Below are 22122 nucleotides of genomic sequence, written 5' to 3' on the forward strand. Positions count from 1 at the left end.
CGAGGACTTTTGCAATCAAATTAATGTAGCCCAATTTAATTCGGCCCATTCACAAATATATGGGCATTTGCATTAGTTTGGCCCAACGTATTTGGGCCCTTTTGTCTACTTAATAATCCAATATGTTAATCAACTAAGTAGATTTAAATAATTTTATTTTATGCGGTTAAATTTATTTGTCCCCTAAGAAATAGGATTATTTGGTAAATCAAATAAAATGAATATTTAGAAAGAACAAATATACTCTCACATTAAACAACAAAGGCTTGTGCAACTACTGCAAGTCTACAAAATTAATAAGTAAAGCTAAATAAATACTCCCTCTGACTATAAAGATTTGTCACTTATTTCTATTTTCTATTTTCGTTTGTCCCTAAAAATTTATTACCTTTCACTTTTACCAATTTGGGGTAGTGGACCCCACATTCATCTAACTCATTCCCACTCACATTTTATTGCTCCCTCCGATCCGTCACAAAAAAGATACACTTTAGGTTCAGCACGAGTTTTAATTCAAAATTGATAAAGTAAAAGAGAGAGGTAGAGAGACAAAAGTAGTAATCAAAGTATTGTTAGTGGAATGGGTCTCACCTTATTAGAGATAAAAAGAATTTCCAAAATTGAAAAGTGCATATTCTTGTGGAAACTCGTTTTTTCAACCCACTTTCAATTATATTTCTTAAACTCGTTTCGGATTAAATGTTGACAAATTATTAGGGATGAGTGAGTATATTTGATGTGTTTGTCCAAAATGTAGAAATTTTTAAAGTTGTAACCATCCTAAGCATGTCTAACAAGGGCAGAGCTGGGAATTTGTGGGAGAGTGGCAAATTTATCTACGGAGAATTTGAAGAGGGTTTTTTAGTGAATTTTTTTTAAAAAATTATAATAGGCAATATATACATTGAGTAGAAAATTTGAGTGGGGCAAATGCCTCTCTGATGCTCTTACTAGATCCGTCCACGGCGTCTAACATCTTCTGATAGCAAAAAAAATTAATTGTAAAGATGGTGAGAGAGAATTTTTTCTAGGATAATAACTTAAAGCTTTATTTTTCAGAAATGTCTATGCACGAGAACAAAAAATGGTAAATTATCGGAATAGCACATGAAGTTTAGTCAAATTCGTATTAATCATGCTGAAGAGGTTTTTCCACGTAAAATTCAGATGTTACAGTTTTTTGTTCTTGCTTCTCATTATTAGCTCATTGATTCGTCCACATTAAGTGTTAGTACTCCTTCCTCGCCGCCCTCACGTCAACGTGTGGCGCCTCGTCCGACAATGTCACGATCGCATTTTCTAAAGACAGAGAACACGGTTGATCGCGACTAATGGGGGATTAAAGAAGCGGTGAAGAAAGGGGACAACAATACAAGCTCAAAATAAATGGGAATAGCTCGAATAAAATCAGTATCATTTCAACAATCAACAACTTGAAATGAATATTATCACAATAAATACATGAAATCAAAAGAAATTCTGTTTTGCGGAAGCATTCGAGAGTTGAATAATATTATGTATGGAGACATAATATATTCAAAATACGTTATTTGCTATATTCTTCACTTTTATGCTCAACATCCTCTACGTTCGTCACAGCTCAACCTGCACATAGGGAAAACACATGCAGAGCTGAGTACTTGATACACTCAGTGAACTTATGCCAAAATATTTTCATAAAATAAAGTCATGTCATGCCATCTTTAAGTGCACTCGGGTTTTACTTTAAAATCTGCCGAGAAACACTAAAATACTTTCAACTTCAATTGTTAATTAAATGATATGAAGAAGCTGTTTGGAATTGGAAGACAAGATGGTGGAGAAATATTATATTCGAAAGAGGTAAGCAAATTTCGGGACGAAATTTTTGTTAAGGTGGATAGAATGTAACACCCCGACTTTTTGTATCCTTTTGTTGTTCTCGAAAGGATGACAATTTTTAAGCCAAACTTTTTTTTTCATTTAATCTTTTGTTCTTTTTGAGCTTGAAAGAGTTTTGGACTTTTACAGTTGATCATGAAGGATCCATTTTATTCTATTCGAATCCCACTTAGTTTTTGAGAAGCCTTTTCACCAATTATTTTACTTCTTTTCTTTGCTGTATTTATTACAAGAGTTGGGGCATCCTAAATTATTTATGCAAAAGTATATTGAGTCCAATACATCAATTAATTTATGCTAGTCCAAATCTTTATTCCTTCACAAAGAAGTGGTGTCTCTTCGTCCATTCTGTCACGACCGCATTTTCTAAGGATAGAAAACACGGTTGATCGCGAATAGGGGATAGTTAAAGAAAAGGGGAAGAAAAGGGGAACAACGAAATATACTCGACCAAAGCTCGATGTCATAGGAAATAAGTCAAATAAAAATCAGAGTATCACTTCAATAATCAACAACTCGAAATCAATATTATTTCAACAATACTTGAACTCAAAGAAATACTCCCTCCGTCCCGCTTTAGCAGTCCCATTGACTTTTATGCACTCGTTTTGTAAAAATGATAATAAATAGTTAAAGTGGAGAAATAATAAAGTAAAAAAGAGAATAATGTAGATAAGACTCTTCTCTATATTATTCTCTTTTTTACTTTATTATTTCTCCACTTTAACTATTTATTATCATTTTTACAAAACGAGTGCAGAAAAGTCAATGGGACTGCTAAAGCGGGACGGAGGGAGTACTGTTTAGCGGAAGCACTCGAGAGTAGAATAATATCATGTATGAAGACACAACATTTACACATCCCAAAGCAAAACACTTTCGCACTTCACCTCTACATTCACAACAAACATTTTCTTTCGAGCTCACATTTTTTCTCAAAATTTCAACATCTCAGTTTAAATTTTAAAATAAAAGTTTTTGACTCAAAACTCAAAACATACTTTAACATCAACTTTCATCTTTCGTGTCAAATACTCCATCATTCCTCTTCAAAATCTTTCTTTCTCGAAAATTTTCTCATCCTCCTTTCGCCAAAACTTTCTCATAGAAATTTTTCATAAAAAGTATATTACCTCTTTCTCGGTTGAGCGTGGCGAAGCGGAATGTTGAGCCTTCAATTCAATTTTTTTTTGTCTAGCGAAACGAGTCTAGACTAAGACTGAAAAGGACTCTTGGGTCCAGAGCGGAAAGAAAAATTGCTCTGATACCATTTTGTCACGACCGCATTTTCTAAGGGTAGAGAACACGGTTGATCGCGACTAATGGGGGATTAAAGAAGCGGTGAAGAAAGGGGACAACAATACAAGCTCAAAATAAATGGGAATAGCTCGAATAAAATCAGTATCATTTCAACAATCAACAACTTGAAATGAATATTATCACAATAAATACATGAAATCAAAAGAAATTCTGTTTTGCGGAAGCATTCGAGAGTTGAATAATATTATGTATGGAGACATAATATATTCAAAATACGTTATTTGCTATATTCTTCACTTTTATGCTCAACATCCTCTACGTTCGTCACAGCTCAACCTGCACATAGGGAAAACACATGCAGAGCTGAGTACTTGATACACTCAGTGAACTTATGCCAAAATATTTTCATAAAATAAAGTCATGTCATGCCATCTTTAAGTGCACTCGGGTTTTACTTTAAAATCTGCCGAGAAACACTAAAATACTTTCAACTTTAAAATGGCAAGTGACACAACCCCCAATCTTTGCCGCAGCTTCACGAAGGATTGTTGACTCAATGGCTTTGTGAAGATGTCTGCTATCTGGTCCAGAGTTGGGACATGTCTCAGTTCTATTTCCTTAGCAAGAACTTTGTCTCTCACAAAATGCACATCAAGTTCTATGTGTTTTGTTCGTGCGTGCAACACCGGATTTGAGGCCAGTGCAATGGCACTTAGATTGTCCACCCAAACAACCGGATTGCACTTCTTCTGCACCTTCATCTCTTTAAGTAGTGAATTCAACCAAGTCACTTCACAAGCTGCTTGTGCCAAACTTCTATACTCTGCCTCAGTGCTTGAACGTGCTACAACATTTTGTTTCTTTACACACCATGATATCAAATTTCTGCCATAGAAAGCACAGAGCCCACTTGTTGATCTTCTATCATCAAGATCAACAGCCCAATCTGAGTCAGAGAATGCTGATATTTCACCATTGGACTTGTGAATCTGAATGCCAAAATCTACAGTTCCAGAGAGATACCTAAGTATCCTCTTCATAGCTCTCCAGTGTGTGTCCAATGGTGAAGACATGTATTGGCTCACTTTATTCACTGCATAATTTATATCTGGTCTTGTTATGGCTGCATATTGAAGTGCTCCCACAACACTTCTAAACATTTTTGGATCAGAAATTGGTTCTCCTACACTCTTGCTCAGTTCACAACTAGAGGACATAGGAGTAGGACAGCCTTTAGCACCCACCATATTGGCTTTCTTTAAGAGATCTTTGATGTACTTGGATTGGCATAAATGAAGACCATTTTCAGCAGTTCTTACTACTTCAACTCCAAGAAATAGACTCACCTCCCTAAGATCTTTTAAAGAAAAGTGAGAATGCAATTGAGAAATCACCTGTTGGATAGCAACTGAGGAATTGCCCGTAATGAGCATATCATCTACATAGATAAGTAGATATATGACTTCATTTCCTCTGTGCCTGAAGAACATAGAAGCATCAGCTCGAGACTGGGTGAAACCAAGAGTAAGCAGCAGTGAGTGAACTGTAAAGAACCAGGCTCTTGAAGCCTGTTTAAGCCCATATATTGCTTTGTTGAGTTTGCATACTAGATGTGGCCCCCCTTGCTCAAAACCAGGTGGTTGTTTCATGTAGATATCCTCTTTCAAATCTCCATTTAGAAAGGCATTATTCACATCAAGATGTGTGACAGACCACTCAAGAGAAAAAGCCAAACTAAGAATAATTCTGATGGTTGTAGGCTTAACAACCGGACTGAAGGTTTCATTAAAATCAAAGCCTGGTTGCTGTGAAAAACCCTGAGCAACAAGTCTTGCTTTGTGCCTTGCTATCTCTCCAGAAATGTGGAACTTAATCTTGAAGATCCAGGTACAGCCAATGAGATTTTTCCCAGGTGGAAGAGTGGTCAAGATCCAAGTGCGGTTCTTGAGAAGAGCAAGAAATTCAGATAGCATTGCAGCCTTCCAAATTGGGATAAGCAAAGCTTCCAAAATAGACCTTGGAGTGAGGTATGGTGATAGCTGTACAGTGAACACTCTTGGCTTAAATATGCCATCTTTGGATCTGGTGATCATGGAGTGAGTAGGCTGCTTTGGATCAGAAATGGGAATTGAAGTAGAATCATCATGGCTGGATGGGATAGGAGAGGAGTTATGAGGAGTAGGAGAGGAATTGTGAGGGATCTGTGAAGAAGAGTGTGAAGCTGGAGTGGCTGAACTTGAGTTTGAAGATGAAGAGGAATGAGAGTGAGGCTGTAGTGTATCTTAAGGATCTGAAGCATTTGCAGGTTGTGAAAGATTTGTGGATGAAGAGTAAGATGGAAAAGGATTTTGTGGAGGAAAAAAGGAGTTTTCTCTGTTTTTCTCAGAAGAAGTGGACTTGAATGGAAAGTTGGATTCATCAAAGAGTATATCTCTTGTGATGATCACCTTTCCATTAGGTTGGAGTGCTTTATATCCCTTATGATGAGGACTATATCCCAAAAAGGTGGCTCGGACTGATCTAAAATGCAATTTGTGTTTGTTATAAGGCCGAGTGAGGGGATAACACAAGCACCCAAAAACTCTTAGATGGCTATAATCTGGTTTCTTGGAATGCAGTCTTTCATAGGGAGAGAGATTCATGATGACCTTAGATGGCATTAGATTTATCAGATGAACAGCAGTAATGAAGGCATCATCCCAAAATTTTTGAGGCAAAGATGCTTGAGCTAACAAGGCCAATCCTGTCTCCACTATATGCCTATGCTTTCTCTCAGCTAAGCCATTTTGTTGTGGTGTATAGGGACATGAAACTCTATGGAAAATACCACTGTCTTTCAGAAAAGAAGTCAATCCTTGAAACTCACCTCCCCAATCTGACTGGAGAGTTTTGATCTTGCAATTATAGAGATTCTCAATCATTGATTTAAATTCCTTAAAGGCTGAATGCACATAATTTTTGTGTTTCAGTAGATAGATCCAAGTGTATCTTGAGAAGTGATCAACAAATGAAACATAATAGGAAAAGCCATTTCTGGAAATAATAGGGGATGGTCCCCACAAGTCACTGTGGATCAACTCAAGAGGAGAACCAATGACAGAATCAGATTGAGTATAGGGAAGTCTGTGTGCTTTTGAAATGCAGCATGGATCACAAAGTGAGGAGTTTTCATTGACACAAAAGGAATGTTACAACTATTTAAAGCAATTTTAACAACATCTAGAGCAGGATGGCCTAGTCTATTGTGCCACAAAGCAACATCTAGGCCAGAAGAACTACTTGAACTGCTGCTAGAGTTGGTAATGTCCATGCTGCTGCTGGGGTTGGAAGGGTCCAGGCTGACAGAATGAATAACAGGAGTGTCTTGATTGGAAGGAAAATTGGAGCTACAGCTTCTCTTGATTGGGGAATGGTCAACTAAGAAGTGATACAACCCTTTCTCAAGAGTTCCCTTGAGCACGATTTGCTTGGTGCCCAGATCCTTGACAAAACAAAAGTCAGGGTGAAATTCAAAGAACACTGAGTTATCCCTAGCAAATTTAGACACACTAAGAAGATTCTTTGTAATGCTAGGAACATGCAAAAGATTCTTGAGATGAAGTTTTCTGGAACTAGTAGATGAATGGGTACTAAAGGCAGATTCACCAATATTAGAGATAGAAACAGCAGATCCATTTCCAAGAACTAAATTCTTACCTCCTGTATATTCTGTACTAATGTTCAGATTGCTCAGATCATTGGAGATATGATGGGTTGCCCCTGAATCCGATACCAGCTTGTGGAGGGTCCAGCTTCATAATTGAACTCTGACTGATTTCCAACAGAAAAAGATGCTGAAGGTGATCTCGGCACAGATTGCACCAAGTGAGCTGAGGGATTGAGATAGCCTTGCAGCTGTTGCTGGGGTGGATTTGATCTGAATTGAACCTGAGGAGGGGTGAAGTTTTGTTCAAACCTGTGCCAACACTTTACTGCAGAATGACCAGGTTTCTCACAGAGCTGGCACACAATTTTGTTGCCTCCTCTTCCAAATCCTCTGCCACCTCGACCTCCTCGTTGGTTTCTTGATCCTCCTCTACATCTTCCATTATCAAATTTGCTAGAGTAAGAGAGTGGGAAATCCCTCTTTTGTCCAGCTTGTTGCACCAGATTCAAAGTGGGCTGTGAACCTTAAATGCTGGTGGAACTTCCTCTGGTATTTTCCATCCTTGCTTCAAAGCTCAGCAAGAAGGAGCTCACATCACCTAGGCTCCATGGGATGGGTCTGTTCTGGAAGTTACAGCACAAACAGCTGGGTCATAGTCTTGATTCAGACCTCCCAAGATATATAACACTTGTTCTCCATCTGAAATCCTGCAACCAACAGAAGCCAGGAGATCAAAATAAGTCCTCATCTTGTTCAGATATTCACTCATCTTGAGCGAATCCTTCTTCAAATTTTGCAACTGTTGTCTGTACTGCATCACTTTGGCAGTTGAGTGGCTGGCAAAATTTGTTTCAAGGGCACACCATATGTCCCTTGCAGATCTGAGTCCCACCACAAGTGTGAGGGCTCCTTCAGACAGAGATGAGAGCAGCCATCCTGCAACCCTTCTATCCTGTCTTTGCCATGCCACATAGGCTGGATTCATCACCAACGTTTCTTCTGCTGCATCTGGAATCATCTGAGGTGGAGCAGTAGCTTCTCCGGTAAGAAAACCTTCAAGGCCGTAGCCATACACAGCAACATCTACTTGTTGCTGCCACATGAGGAAGTTCCCATCAGTTAGTTTCACTGATATGGGTGGTAATTGTGGAAGGAGAGGAATAGCACCGTAGGGAGCTGGGTTGTTGTTAGGATCTCCCATTCCACAATGAAAATCAAGCTAAGGCAAAGAAAAAAAAAATGGAAGTGAGGTAGGAGAGACAGGATCATGAAGATCCTGCTCTGATACCATGAAAGAAGTGACCATGGATGACAACAAACATAGAAATACAGAACAAGAGAGCTTTAGCCATTGTGTGAATTTTTACTATTTCATTTCATGACCAAAATGGTTCAACATTACAGCATTTATACTACAACTCGGAAGTATCTAGAATTCTATGACTAATGATTTACTTAACACAATAAGCTCTGATAATGACAATGCTAATCATAACAGAATTCTGCTAAAGCTTTCTTTTTGTCATCCCTTTGGCCACAATGTCTCTCCAAGTACATTTGTGGCCATTGCTTGGTTGTTTGCATATCTCCAACCTCCATCAGTGGTCCAGCTTGTACATCTTGAGTTTTGACTTTGTCAGGTGCTCCACACAATCTCAACGGATCATTTGCTCCATCCATTTCATGCAATTCAACATTGCATGCTTTCTTGACATGAACTTCAGCTTGCTCTTCACAAGGCTCTCTAACACAGAGCCGGCACCGCCTTCCTCCAGCACGTCGTTCAGCAGCCTCACCGCCGCTGCATTCGGTTGAACGGGATCCATCACGCTCCTAACGTCGAAATTCTCTTTCTCATACGCCGCTGCCTCACTCTTTTCTCTCTAACTCTCTAACTCTTCGCTCTCTGAAATTGATTTTGATTGTGAGAGGAATACAAATGACCTTGGATTACAAAGTAGCAAAACTCCATTTCTCTTCTTCGTTGCTCTCTTTCTTTTCTAGATACTCACTGTGAATTTTGGTGAGGAGTATGTAATAACGTGGATCACTTTGGAATATGAAAGAATAACACTTATTGAGGTGTTAAATGGTCACTTTTGATTTCAAATTGAGGGGGAGTAGAAGAGTCATGCTAGAGATGAAGAGACGTCACTTATTTGTGAAGGAATAAAGATTTGGACTAGCATAAATTAATTGATGTATTGGGCTCAATATACTTTTGCATAGACAATTTAGGATGCCCCAACTCTTGTAATAACTACAAGCAAAGAAAAGAAGTAAAATAATTGGTGAAAAGGCTTCTCAAAAATTAAGTTGGATTCGAATAGAATAAAATGGATTCTTCATGATTGATTGTAAAAGTCCAAAACTATTTCAAGCTCAAAAAGAACACTCAGATTAAATGAAAAAAAAGGTTTTCCTTAATAATTGTCATCCTTTCGAGAACAACAAAAGGATACAAAAAGTCGGGGTGTTACAGATAATGTCTTCATGAACTTGATTTGCTCCACCAGCTAATTTAATTTAGAATGCCTAAGATGCATGACGCTCGTCATCATGTAAGATGGAAGGTACCACTAATTGAAACTATCCAACAAAAACTCAAAGAGTTAACAATGACAAATCAAAATTTGTGAATCAAATAATGCATATCTACATCAAAGGGTGAACTTGCAGCTTTGAAGACAAGAGGAGTTGACGGCATAAGTGTCGCCGTATGACCCTCAAACCAAGGTGACGAAGATTAGCAAGATAAGATAACGCACCTTGTCCCTGCGATGCAATATTTGGAAAGGCCGAGACAGGTTGTGAGATTACTGGACTATCATACTAGTCCAATTATCTTTCGTATCTTGACATTATTAGTTATCAAATGATCTCTATGTTGAACTTATAAATCATGTTATCGTGTTCGTATCTTTATCAAGTTGACTTAAAGATAGCAAAAATTATCATCTCTACATAAGAATGTGGCAGTGAAGCTACTACTCCCTTCGTCTGCGAATAGGAGTCCATTTTTCCATTTTAGTCCGTCCGCGAATAAGAGTCCCGGTTCACTTTTACCATAAATGATAATAGGGTCCCATCTTTACCTAACTCATTCCACTCCCATTTTATTTAAAAATTAATATATATACAAGTGAAACTCCTATTCCACTAACTTTTTTTAATATTTTTTAAAACTCGTGCCGCCAAGGAATGAGACATTAGTCTAATGGCAGACGAATGAAGTATATTCCTAAGGATGAAGATCCTCAGTTGTTACTTACACAAGTAATAAATAGACATTCCAAACCTCGTTTCCAATCTAGTAGAGCAATACTACTATCAAATCTTATCCGAGATAGTAGATTGTAGAATTATTCATCATGAAACATAAAGCTAACCTATATCCAATGAAAGAACATAGTTACCCAACAAAATGATGGGAAATCAACAAAAGTAGATAAAAGTTTCAAATTCATTTCATAAACTGATAAAAGGTTGTTTTCATTAATATTACACTAAATTAGACAAATTCATTAATAAAATCACTTTGTAATGTCGACTGACTACATTGCGTATTAATTGTAGCACCTCAAATTCAGTTTTCGAATATAGCCAATTTAATACTGTAATGACCACAAAATACAGATAAAATATTTTTGAGATCACCAAAGTTAAATGATGAGAATATGTGAAAACGGGTATTTCGGACTATGATGATCCAATTATACAGATCTCCTAAATATGCAGAATAATATAAACACAAAATCAGACACTTATTTTATCATCTCTCTCTAGAATTTATCTTCTCACTTTCCCTTCGTCTCTTTACCATAAAACACAAAAACATACACTTATTAGTTACACACTACCTTTTTTTTTCATTTATTTTTTTCTTCATCTCTTCCACCTCATTTTCTTCTCCTTCTCCACAACCCTTTCATCTTCTCTCAACGGCGTCGCTAGGGCATGGCTCCTGCCATTCCCCTCTCCCAGTAGAAACCCTAATTGCTCTCTCACCTGCTGCAGGTTAAATTAGTTCCACATTCAGATTAATTTAATTGATTGGAGGCTGTTTCTCGAATGGAATGTGCAAACGATTATTAATTTATGGTGGTTTTGATTTGATAGGCGGATCCTCTTAGGGGGATAAATTCATCCGAATTTCTCGAAAAGCGCTTCCTTTTGCCATAAAGATTAGGATTTATGTCCCATAATCAATCAAGGGCGGAGAGGAGCGAGTCCACGCAGTACAGGAAAACCGGCCGATCCGGTAGCTCCAATCAGCAGCGTCAGTTCCAAGGCAGCGCCTCCAGTAAGGGCGGTGGCGGCGCCCCATTCAATTCTGCCAACCGCAGGTACGCCTTTCTGATATGAATTGAATTTTTACTAGGGTTTTGATGTTTTGCTGCACCTCCTTTTGCTTATATAGGTATGTGTAGATGATGAGCGTGAATGTAAGTGGTTGTTTCGTTTATTCAGGAGCTAGGGTTTGATGTTTTGTTTTTGTCTGTGTGATTCAGTTATAATAAGAAGTATAACAACAATGCCCAAGGTGGTCAGTCGAGGGTAAGAGGTCCGAATGTGGATTCAGATTCTGCTGGGCATGCTTTCCATAATAGTCCCCAAGAACAGCTGCCAAGTCATAGTACGTGACTTGATTTTTTGTTGTTTATATTACATCCATTGGTAATGCTACTGTTTGAGCACTGGCGAATAGAAATTACTAGTATTTTCTTATTATTTGATGTTTATTTTTATGAACCTGTGATGTTGGATAGATGGTGACAATCAGAGATGATTTTTTTATGATTCTAAGAAATATGAACAAACAATGATATCACTATTCACCATTTATGTAAATTCCATGAGATCTTGGTATTATTGTTTATCAAGTTACCGGTACTTATTTCTGATGAACTGTCCTGTAACGATTTGTTTGAGGCATCTCCAGTTAGCAGTATATCGAACAATGTCAAGCTGACAGATGCTCCCGCTCACAAAATCACTCAAGTCGTTCCCAGATCTCCATCTTCTGATGTTTCAAATGCAGCTCCAACACCTAATGTTTCTGCTGCAAATCCGGAGTCTGGGCAGCCTAAAACACCTACACAAGGTATGGCATGGTGGTGTTCATGTACAGGTTGAAATAACTTTTTTAAGTTCTAACATACTCTCACTATAAGTGACTCAGTGTTCATGACTGTCTTCTTTTCATTTGACTTTTCTGTTTGTAAATTGTTCCAGAAGATGCACCAGGGTCATTTTCCCTGCAGTTTGGTTCCATTTCCTTAACTCCTAGTGCTATCAATGTAGTGCAGGTAATGCAGAAATCTTTGGAAGTCCTTTCAGTATTATTGTTTTAATCCTCAAACTCTATTTTCTAATTACAGAAGGTGCTTTTTCTGTTTTGTCTTTAGATACCTGCTAGAACAAGCTCAGCACCACCAAATTTGGATGAGCAGAAAAAGGATCAGGTTAGACATTCTCTATATTTGATTTTGACATAGGTCCCAGAAGTTGCTTATAGATGAATAATAGGAGTAATAGAATTGTATGTCTTCATGCTGAAGAAATGCCAGGTGCTTTGAATGTTAACCTTTTTTAGGTTTCTGATATTGTGTTTTCAATTACATCTTCAAAAGAGAAAAGAATTGATCTGGGGCAGTGGTTTTTGTCTATTTACTAGGAACCTCGTCAAGTTTTGCCCATATGAATTTTTTTCTAAGTCTTATTGGTGGGTTGTTGCTCAAGATTACTCATTTTGAACAACTTGCAGAACTATGATCAGGATAGTCTGTTTCAGTGTATTATGTTTTGCTAATAGGATACTCACTCCAGGCTCGACAAAACTTATTAAGGGCTGGTCCTGTGCCGATTCCCATACCCAAGCAACCAGTTGTGAAAAAGGATGCAGGTGTTCCCAACCAAACAAATGCTCGCGAAGCTCACTCAATTTCCAAACCTAAGAGGGACATTCAGGTGTCAGTTGTACCACCTGTAACTCAAATCCAGAAGCCAGGTGTACATTCTATGCCTGGTATGCCCATGCAAATGCCATTTCACCAGACACAGGTTCAGTTTGGTGGTCCTAATCCACAAATTCAGCCTCAAGCCTTGTCAGGGACACCATTGCCTCTGTCAATGCAGATGCCGCTTCCTATAGGGAATCCTCAAATGCAGCAGCAAATGTTTATTTCAAGTCTCCAGCCACATCCACTGCAGTCTCAAGCAATGATGCAAGGACAGAACTTTAACTTTCCACCACAGATGGCTCATCAGCTACCTCCTCAGTTGGGTAACATGGGAATTAATATGACCCCTCAGTTTCCTCAGCATCAGGCTGGAAAATATGGTGCTTCTAGGAAAACTGTGAAGATTACACACCCAGACACTCATGAAGAGTTGAGGCTGGATGGTTCGCCTGCTCCTAGATCACATCCTGTTGTGCCACCTCAGTCACAGCCTATCCCATCATTTCCTCAAAATCACCAGATGAATTTTTATCCTAATTCTTATAACACAAACACTGTCTATTTTCCTACTGCTAGCACTATTCCATTGAGCAGCACCCAGATTCCACCCACTTCTCAACCACCAAGGTTTCACAATCAGGTTGGTTGGTAGTTTTATTTAGACTACTTGCTCTGCTCTAATTTTAATGCAAAAAATAATGCATTGATATGATTGCTTGAGAAATATTCTGTTAGCTCATAACATTTTCGATTCATTCCCTGCAGGTGACAGTGAAACCACCTCTTGGCATTCATGGGGAGAAAGAGCCATTGATAGCTACAAGTTCAGTTTCTGTCAGAAAGGCAGAGTCTTCAGAACCATCAGCTTTATCTGGAGAGGATTCTGTTCGTCCACAAAAGGAAGTTGAATCATCATCTCTGATCTCTGTTCCACATTCGAAGCCTGGTTTAGGAGTGTCGTCTACATCTGCTGCATCATCAGATTCTATCAATGTGGAAAGTGATGCATGCAACAATGCAACTCCTGCTTTAGTTCATATGGATGGTTCTGCATCTATATTAAAAAGTTCTGCCAATGAATCAATAAATAAAGTAGCTGTTCCAGTTCCACTCAAAGATATACCTAATGAACCACTCAATCTAGGCCAGCAGGATCAGGTATGATGTCTGTTTGTCTATCCAGTTATGAGTACCAGAATTGTACCTGATTTATGGGCTTTATTACTCCATTATTTCAGGTTGGCAAGCAACTGTCATCGCTATCAAGTCCGACTTCTCATTCCTTGGAACCTGAAGCTGTTAACACAAAATCTACATTGCCTAGAACTAATTTGGCATGCGAAACTTCCAAGGAATCAGTATCAACTAATATAGCTACATCTGAGGCATCTGATTTTACAGGTGAGAATATCGAACCCGATAGTGTAAATAGTAGACAATCAGAGCCTGAGATAACTGTGGAAATGGAAGGAAAAGCTACATCTCAGAGTTTGGAATTTGATAAAGATAGTTTGGACACATCATTGAAGTCACTTTCGTTAGAATCACCAAAAGTAACTGGTGAAGTTGAGGAGAGCATTGGAACAAAAATCACATCTCACACAAGTGGTCTATTGGAGGGTACAGAGGAGAAGCCTGAAGAGTCTTTAGGTTGTCGTAGTGATGATGTAAACATGGCTGTTAATTATGTTGAATCTTCCCATACAGAAGGTGGTCAAAATGCTGATAATCCTGTGTCAGTGGATGGTTTATCTGCACAAGATGATAAGACTTCTATAGCAGACACAGAATGTCTTGATGATTCATCAAAACCTGATATCGAAGATATTGACAATAATAGTGATAGTTTAGTCTCAACTTCCTCAAGTGTCAAGGATAAAGTCTTGTTAGATGCAAGTGTGTCTAAAACTGCTCTACCCAGAGGGAAGAAGAAAAAGAGAGAATTATATAGGAAAGCAGAAGCTGCTGGTACAATTTCTGATCTTTATATGGCATACAAGGGTCCTGAGGACAAGAAAGATGCTGTGACCTCTGCAGAGAGCACTGAAGAAACTTCAAGCAACAATAAGATAAAGCAGATATCCTCTGAAATCTCTAAAGAGAATGACCTGTCAAATGAGAAACCTCCTCTGACTAAAGTTGAGCCAGATGATTGGGAAGATGCTGCTGAAATTTCTCCGCAGTTAGAAAGTAAGAATGTAAATCAAGGTTCTGATGTAGATGAAAATGGATTGATGACTAAGCGATATTCTCGAGATTTCCTCCTTAAATTCGTAGAACAATGCACTGATCTTCCAGCCGGTTTTGATATTAGTTCAGAAGTAGCAGATGCATTGATGGTTTCCAATGTGAATATACGTGAGTCACATCCTAGTCCTGGACGCAACTTTGACAGGGCGTCTGGAGGTTCAAGACTAGATCGTCGTGCTAGTGGCCATGGAGATGAGGATAAATGGAACAAATTTCCAGGCCCACTTATGTCAGGGCGAGGAGATATGCGGGCGGATATTGTATATGCAAACAATGCTAGTTTCCGGCCTGGTCAAGTCAGTAATTATGGTGTTCTAAGGAATACACGGCCTCAAACACCCAATCAGCATGCTGGGGGCATCCTCTCTGGGCCAATGCAGTCCCTTGGCCCTCAGGGAGTATTGCTAAGAAATAACTCCGACGCGGATAGATGGCAGCGGGGAACTGGTTTTCAGAAAGGTTTGATGCCTCCTCCTCAGACACCACCCCCAATTATGCACCGAGCAGAGAAGAGGTATGAAGTAGGTAAGGTTACTGACGAGGAAGAAGCAAAACAGAGGCAGTTGAAGGGCATATTGAACAAACTTACACCTCAAAATTTTGAGAAACTGTTCCAGCAAGTTCAGCAAGTCAACATTGATAATGTTGTTACACTGTCTGGGGTGATCTCTCAGATTTTTGATAAAGCTCTGATGGAGCCTACCTTCTGTGAGATGTATGCCGACTTCTGCTTTCACCTTGCTGCGGGCTTGCCTGAATTGAGCGTGGATAATGAAAAAATCACTTTCAAGAGATTACTCCTTAACAAATGCCAGGAAGAATTCGAGAGAGGAGAAAGGGAGGAACAAGAAGCAAATGAAACTGGTGAAGGTGAAAGTAAACAGACAGAAGAAGAGAGAGAAGAGAAGAGACTGCGTGTTAGGAGACGAATGTTGGGTAATATTAGATTAATTGGAGAATTGTACAAGAAGAGGATGTTGACTGAAAGAATAATGCACGAGTGCATTGGTAAATTGTTGGGTCAGCAGACTCAGCACCAGAATCCTGATGAAGAAAACATAGAAGCTCTATGCAAATTAATGAGCACAATTGGTGTAATGATAGACCACCCCAAAGCAAAGGACCACATGGATGCTTATTTTCTCATCATGACACAACTGTCCAATAATACGAAGCTGTCTTCCCGGGTAAGATTCATGCTAAGAGATTCTATTGATCTGAGAAAGAATAAGTGGCAGCAGCGGAGGAAAGTTGAAGGTCCGAAAAAGATTGAGGACGTACACAGAGATGCTGCACAAGAACGGCAAGCTCAAACTAGCAGGCTTGGCCGTGTTTCCAGCATTGGTGGTTCAAACAGAAGGGGCCCGTCTATGGATTTTGCTCCTAGAACTCCTAATATGTTATCTCCTCCAGGTTCACAAATCAGCAGTTTTCGTCCTGGCGGGCCACAGCTACGTGGCCATGGCTCTCAGGATGCTCGGACGGATGAGAGACATTCCTATGAGAACAGGACGATGTCTATTCCTCTGCCTCAAAGACCTCTTGGTGATGCTTCCATAACACTTGGGCCACAAGGTGGTCTTGTCCGGGGAATGGCATATGGTGGTCAGCCATCTGCTTCTAGCTCTCGTTTGGCTGAGATATCAAGTCCTGGAGATGCACGAAGGGTGGGCCCTGGTCTAAATGGATTCAGTTCTATTCCAGAACGGATGGCTTATGGCCAAAGAGAGGATCCCGTGCCAAGATATGCGTCGGACAGGTTTATTGTTCCTTCCAGTTATGACCAAGAACGGAATGTTACACATGGGAATAGAAACAAAGATCGCATTGATGAATCCCTGCCTACTTCTCCACCTGCTCGTGATGCGCCCCAAACTAGCACAGAAAATACATGGCCCGAAGAACACTTGCGGGGAAAATCGATGATCACTATTAAAGAATTCTACAGGTATTTGTGCGTCCAGCCTGGAGGTCATTGTTTCTTTATGTTAGAATCAACTTGCCCCACGCCCCTTTTTGATGTTAATTAAGTTGGTTGAACTAAATGCTAGATTTCTCTTCAAAATTTTAAAGTGAAGTTGCATAATACTCCCTCCGTCCCCCATTAGGAGTAACACTTTGACCGGGCACGGGTTTTAAGAAATGTAAAGAAAAGTTGGTTGAAAAAGTTAGTGGAATGTGAGACCCATTTATATTGGTTTTATAATAAAATGTGAGTGAAATGAGTTAGTGGAATGTGGGACCTACTTACCATTTATGGTAAAAATGAAGTGCTACTCTTAATTGGGAACGGACTAAAATGGAAATTAGTAACTCTTATTCGGGGACGGAGGGAGTATTAGACATCTGCGACCAGCAGGCTCATTGGTGGGAAGTTGTTTTATTCCTAACACATCTTGCCTATAATTTGTTGGGAGGCGCTCGGATGAATCAGCAGTTAACATGAAAACGGAATGAATTAATCTTTGTGGAGATTCTTCTTGTTTGACTTCAGCTAGAGAAATATATAGATGACTGCATATTGTAAAATATTCCTAGAGGTCTTTTTGTATGTTCTTGACTTCTCCTCAGTCTCACCCTTCTGGTCCTTTCTTGCTATAATAAGTCCTTTACATTCTTTTGGAGTATCCGAACAAGATTAAAACCAACACTGTAAAGCTAAAATAGAATTAATTGATGTTTTGATATGGAACTTATATGATGAAAGAGCAATGATAATCTTCTTTATTGCTGCCATATTTATTCAGTTTGTCACATAACTAGGTGCATGGGGGTGCTAGTGGCACCAAGTTTTTTGCTACATGATGCTTGAGAAAAAGAATTGTTCTATTACTTCTTTCACCGACTGACAACAGTTTCAGTTTAGTGTCACATATTATCGGAAGAAACCTGTCTAAAATAGTTTAGTAGTATTACACCCTGAATTTAGTGCGTCAGTTGGTAATAAGAATGATTGAGCTGTTAATGACAGAGAGAAAAAGGATGAGATATCAATGGCCCTGATAATCATGCTCAGGAACATTTACTTTTTCTTCAATGTTGGGTTTGAAATGCGTCCTTCACTTTAAAGAAACACATGGAACACAGCAAATTCATGCTGTGGTCAGCTGATTGATGTTTTTCCTTCTTTTGCCTGAATATTTTGTGATATATGCACAAAGTTGCTGGTGTGATAGGCTTGAGATTATCTCGTTGGCACTTGAGTATTTTGCTAAGATGAAATGCAATCTTTTTTTCCCCAGTGCAAGGGATGAGAGTGAAGTTGCAATGTGCATCAAGGATTTGAATGCCCCTGGCTTCTATCCCTCAATGATATCTATCTGGCTTGTTGATTCATTTGAGAGGAAAGACGTGGAGAGGGAGCTCTTGACAAAGCTTCTTATCAACCTTACAAAATCTCAAGATGGCTTGCTAAGTCAGACTCAACTCGTCAGAGGGTAAGTCTGGACATGCTTTTGGTTGGTCGTTATTACTTGAAAATATCCAATCCTCGTATCTGACCTATCATCTTTTGACAGGTTTGAATCTGTCCTAGCTGTCTTGGAGGACGCCGTCAATGATGCCCCGAGAGCAGCTGAGTTCCTTGGTCGTTTTTTCGCAAGAGTTGTCTTAGAGAAGGTTGTCTCACTTTCTGAAATCGGGCGGTTGGTATACGAAGGTGGAGAAGAGCAAGGGAGCCTTGTAGAAGCAGGGATTGCAGCTGATGTGGTGGGAACCATCTTGGACACAATCAAATCAGAGAAAGGTGATTCTGTGCTGAATGAGATTCGTTCAAGCTCGAATCTGCAGCTACAGAACTTCAGACCTCCAGGCTCTAACAGGCCGTGCAGGATAGATAAGTTTATGTAGAAGACAACAATGTTGGTCGAATCGGGTAGAGGAATTCATGTCTTTCTTCTTCTTCTTAGGTAGTTAGTACAAGTTTTACATTTTCAGATATACATTATACTATATCTATATATATATAACTGCAGGCTGTTGTGGAGGAACTGTCCTCTTTTTGTTTATTTTGACAAGATCAGGTCATCGATTACAGGATTATCAAAGGTTCGATTTGAGTGTGAGCATCTACTTGTTTTTATGAAAGATAGATGAATTAAGTTTGCATTTGCCGAACAATGTCTTTTATAAATACAATGAAGCACACATTGCAAAAAAAGAATAATTAAAATTCCGATATTCGAATGCCTGGCCATCCATATCAAGCACCAGAACCTGATATTAGGGTCACCCAGATTGGAAAACGGAGTCGGGTTCAAGTAGCAATTTGAAGGCGGTTACCCGGTCAAAACCGGGTAGAGTTCCTGACCCGCCCTGCTTGCCCGCTCCAAGATATGTGGTCCATGGGTTGCACTAGAATGGGGAAAATAACAAAAATAATAGTATCATCATTTGTTAGAGTTGTTACACTATTTACACATGTATTGTATTTTGTTTTTATAAGAAGGATTTTACATAATTGAGAATATATTAAAAGAAATTGAGAGCCTTGAAGAAGTAACAGATTTATTAGCTTTTAATAATCTTTGACAAATATTGTAAATTCTAGAATAAATTATGAAGTGTTTGACAATCCGAGCATTTAAAACCTTGACCTTTTCAACACCTCTTTTTCTTCCGCCCAAGTTTTCAGCTTCTCCTCCACCTAAAACATTAAATTTTTACAAAACAATATACTACATTTTTTCTTATAAAGGACAGAATCCAATAATTAAAATACACGCTGAAATATGATTTAATTAATACATGTTGACTCACAACTTGTAGTGTCTTTGGGTCTCCCTTTGATGGGATTTATCATTTTTGTCATAGTTAGGCTGTGGATGGCTTTGATCGGAGTAATTAATTTTATACTGTATCGAGTTTTATTGTTTTTCTATTATACTCTAATATACACTTCATCCTTCTTTAACAAAAATGACCTATTTCTTGAATGATGCAAAATTCAATATCATGTTATTTTTATTTTAAAAAATGAATCAGTTTTATTGGAATAGACAAAAAAAAACAAGTCATATTCATTGAAATAGAGGAAATAATTAGTGTATATGAAGATTTGAGGAAGCAATTTACTTTGTTACGTCACTATTATTAGCAGCTTATACTAATCTAGTATTGTAATTTTTCAACGAATCACTTTCATCATTCTTGATTTGCCTAACTCAATTAAATAATATGGGTCTGCCCCAAATCTTTAAACTTAATGTCGCTGTTTACAAAAGTCTACTACGTGTCCCACCTTTAATCACTTTCACTAATAAATAATTTATGTTGCCCAAATTATTGGTATCTTCTGACTGGGCTCTACAAGAATCTCAATTTCTTTATTCAAATAGTATATTACAAAGGCAGTACAACTTTTAAGGAGAAGTATTCGTACAACTTTAGGCAGAATACTCAAAATCATTACGTAAAAAGAATCTAATATCTAGAGCAAATGGAGCTCACTTTGTAAAGATTTATTTGGTCATGTGTTTGTTTCACAGAAGCCTTTTCACTTTTTTTCCCCTTTCATAAAAGTAATTTGCAAAGTGTGGACCATGTATTTCTAATCTATTACATCGGTCCCAAAAATTCAAATTTTCTTTTGTTTTTTGGAAAATAAATTTCATGTTAGATGCACACATATTTTCGTATATATATGAAAATAAAACATTGAAATAATTTATCAATTGTAACGATTTGAGTAAGAAGTTCGTAGGTGAAGTAAATATATCTAACATTTGAATTTTGAATTTCCAAGATTCCAAAATTAGTAAACTGTCACATATCCATTGATGTAGTAGAATCCAACAATTGCGTGTGTTATTACGTAATTCCAATTAGCCACAATTTTAGTACTAATAGTTATAATTGGGTTATGGAAAATGGTGTTTAATATTTTTGAAATTTACTCAACTAAATAATTTCCGACTAACGTATATATCTCATCCAACAAGCATTGTACTAATATAATAACAATAATAATAATATCTCCAAAGTCAGTTTTCGGTAACATTTTTCTGTTTCAGTGCCCATACCTATATATGGAATTTTTGAAGCTACGCTTTAAATATAATAATAAAAATACAAAAAGCCTTTTCCTTTTTTCACAAATGAAGATTACCTTTTTCCCCACGCCCACACACAAAAAAGATTACTTCGTCCCAAAGCAATGGACACCAATCTCCAGTACTTTACTTGCTCAAAATTCAAGAAAATACTAATAAAAGAAATCCTTGATCTTTGTGAGTTTGTTATACCTATATTTGTGCAGATTAATTAATCAATTACTACTTCTTTAGCAAAATTGCCGAGAGAGAATAGTTGAATTAACGAAGATTTATAATATTTCATAGAATCATAATGAAAGGACCTTCATGACTTCATCATATAGACATCAAAATGTATTTGATTCAAGAAAAAAAAAAAAAAAAAAAAAAAAAAGCAAGAAAACGTTACAGAAACGAAAAGAAAAGGAAAAAAAAAATAAATCAAAATTGTATAGCAGGATCTTCTCCTTCTTCATCCTCTGCCCCACCTTCTTTCCTTTACAGATCAAACTCCATCTCTTAATTCTCAAAACACCTTTCATCATCATGAATTTCGAGAGAAATATCAATACGTTTCCCTTTTTTTTTTTGATTTCCCCTTTATTATACTCGTTTTTGCGTTGGGAGATTTGAATGTATTTATAAATCTTGGGTTTAGGCTACAGCGACTGTTCCAGTTCTAACGGCTTTGTTGGTATCGGATTCCTCCGTAGTTGAATCCTTGCTTTGCCTAACACTGCTAGATCTCTTCGAAGATGAGATTTTCCATCTCTTCTCCTTCGCCTCGTCCATCTCAATCTGCTCTTGCCGGCATTCCTGGCTACAAAACGGTGCGTTTCCTCTGCGGAATTGGAATGAGTTAATTAATAAATTGACCTAGAAATTGAGCCAAAACGAGATCTGATTTTGCAGTTGAACGAACCTGTACATGTAGATGTCGCTGTTGTGGCTGAGATGTTTCTGGCAGAGAGTGCAGGAATCGAGAAAATGGGGCTGGTTGTAGTGAGAAGCGGACGGCCTCATCTTTGTCAGCTGCTCGGCGGCGGAATTGGCGGTGGCGTTGCTTGTTGGTGTGAAATGTGGGAGGAGA

The 22122-nt window shown here is 38.3% G+C and overlaps 2 protein-coding genes across 3 annotated transcripts; one reads left to right on the top strand and one right to left on the bottom strand.

Annotated features, from left to right (window-relative positions):
• Positions 1–10596: 10596 nt before the first annotated feature.
• LOC125223727 (eukaryotic translation initiation factor 4G-like) lies at positions 10597–19067 on the top strand. 2 transcript variants are annotated; one of them, XM_048126999.2, is made up of 11 exons: positions 10597–10804; positions 10907–11133; positions 11299–11423; positions 11730–11891; positions 12023–12096; positions 12196–12252; positions 12617–13390; positions 13516–13908; positions 13989–16948; positions 18243–18437; positions 18519–19067. In XM_048126999.2, the coding sequence occupies exons 2-11, from the start codon at positions 10982–10984 to the stop codon at positions 18847–18849; spliced, it is 5223 nt and encodes a 1740-aa protein (XP_047982956.1). In that variant the 5' UTR covers positions 10597–10804; positions 10907–10981; the 3' UTR covers positions 18850–19067. The 2 variants fall into 2 exon arrangements, with proteins under 2 accessions (XP_047982956.1, XP_047982957.1); XM_048127000.2 differs by having other exon boundaries at positions 12026–12096.
• Positions 19068–21306: 2239 nt separating this feature from the next.
• LOC125223446 (FCS-Like Zinc finger 3-like) lies at positions 21307–22122 on the bottom strand. Its single transcript, XM_048126599.2, has 2 exons — positions 21955–22122; positions 21307–21873 (listed from the first exon to the last, which is right to left on the bottom strand). Exons 1-2 carry the CDS (start codon positions 22053–22055, stop codon positions 21687–21689), a joined length of 288 nt encoding a protein of 95 aa, XP_047982556.1. The 5' UTR covers positions 22056–22122; the 3' UTR covers positions 21307–21686.

This window comes from Salvia hispanica, chromosome 1 (assembly GCF_029641045.1).
Source record: "Salvia hispanica isolate PSC_SH4W2 chromosome 1, Shi_PSC_v1, whole genome shotgun sequence".
NCBI classification, from domain to species: Eukaryota; Viridiplantae; Streptophyta; class Magnoliopsida; order Lamiales; family Lamiaceae; genus Salvia; species Salvia hispanica.

Excerpts from the sequence above, each read along its gene's own strand:
- LOC125223727 (XM_048126999.2), top strand. The coding sequence starts at position 10,982 with ATGTCCCATAATCAATCAAGGGCGGAGAGGAGCGAGTCCACGCAGTAC. Across the intron at positions 11,892-12,022 it reads GCCTAAAACACCTACACAAG|AAGATGCACCAGGGTCATTT; the intron begins GTATGGCATGGT and ends AAATTGTTCCAG. Across the intron at positions 13,391-13,515 it reads CACCAAGGTTTCACAATCAG|GTGACAGTGAAACCACCTCT; the intron begins GTTGGTTGGTAG and ends CATTCCCTGCAG.
- LOC125223446 (XM_048126599.2), bottom strand. The coding sequence starts at position 22,055 with ATGAGGCCGTCCGCTTCTCACTACAACCAGCCCCATTTTCTCGATTCC. Across the intron at positions 21,874-21,954 it reads AGCGACATCTACATGTACAG|AGGAAACGCACCGTTTTGTA; the intron begins GTTCGTTCAACT and ends CCAATTCCGCAG.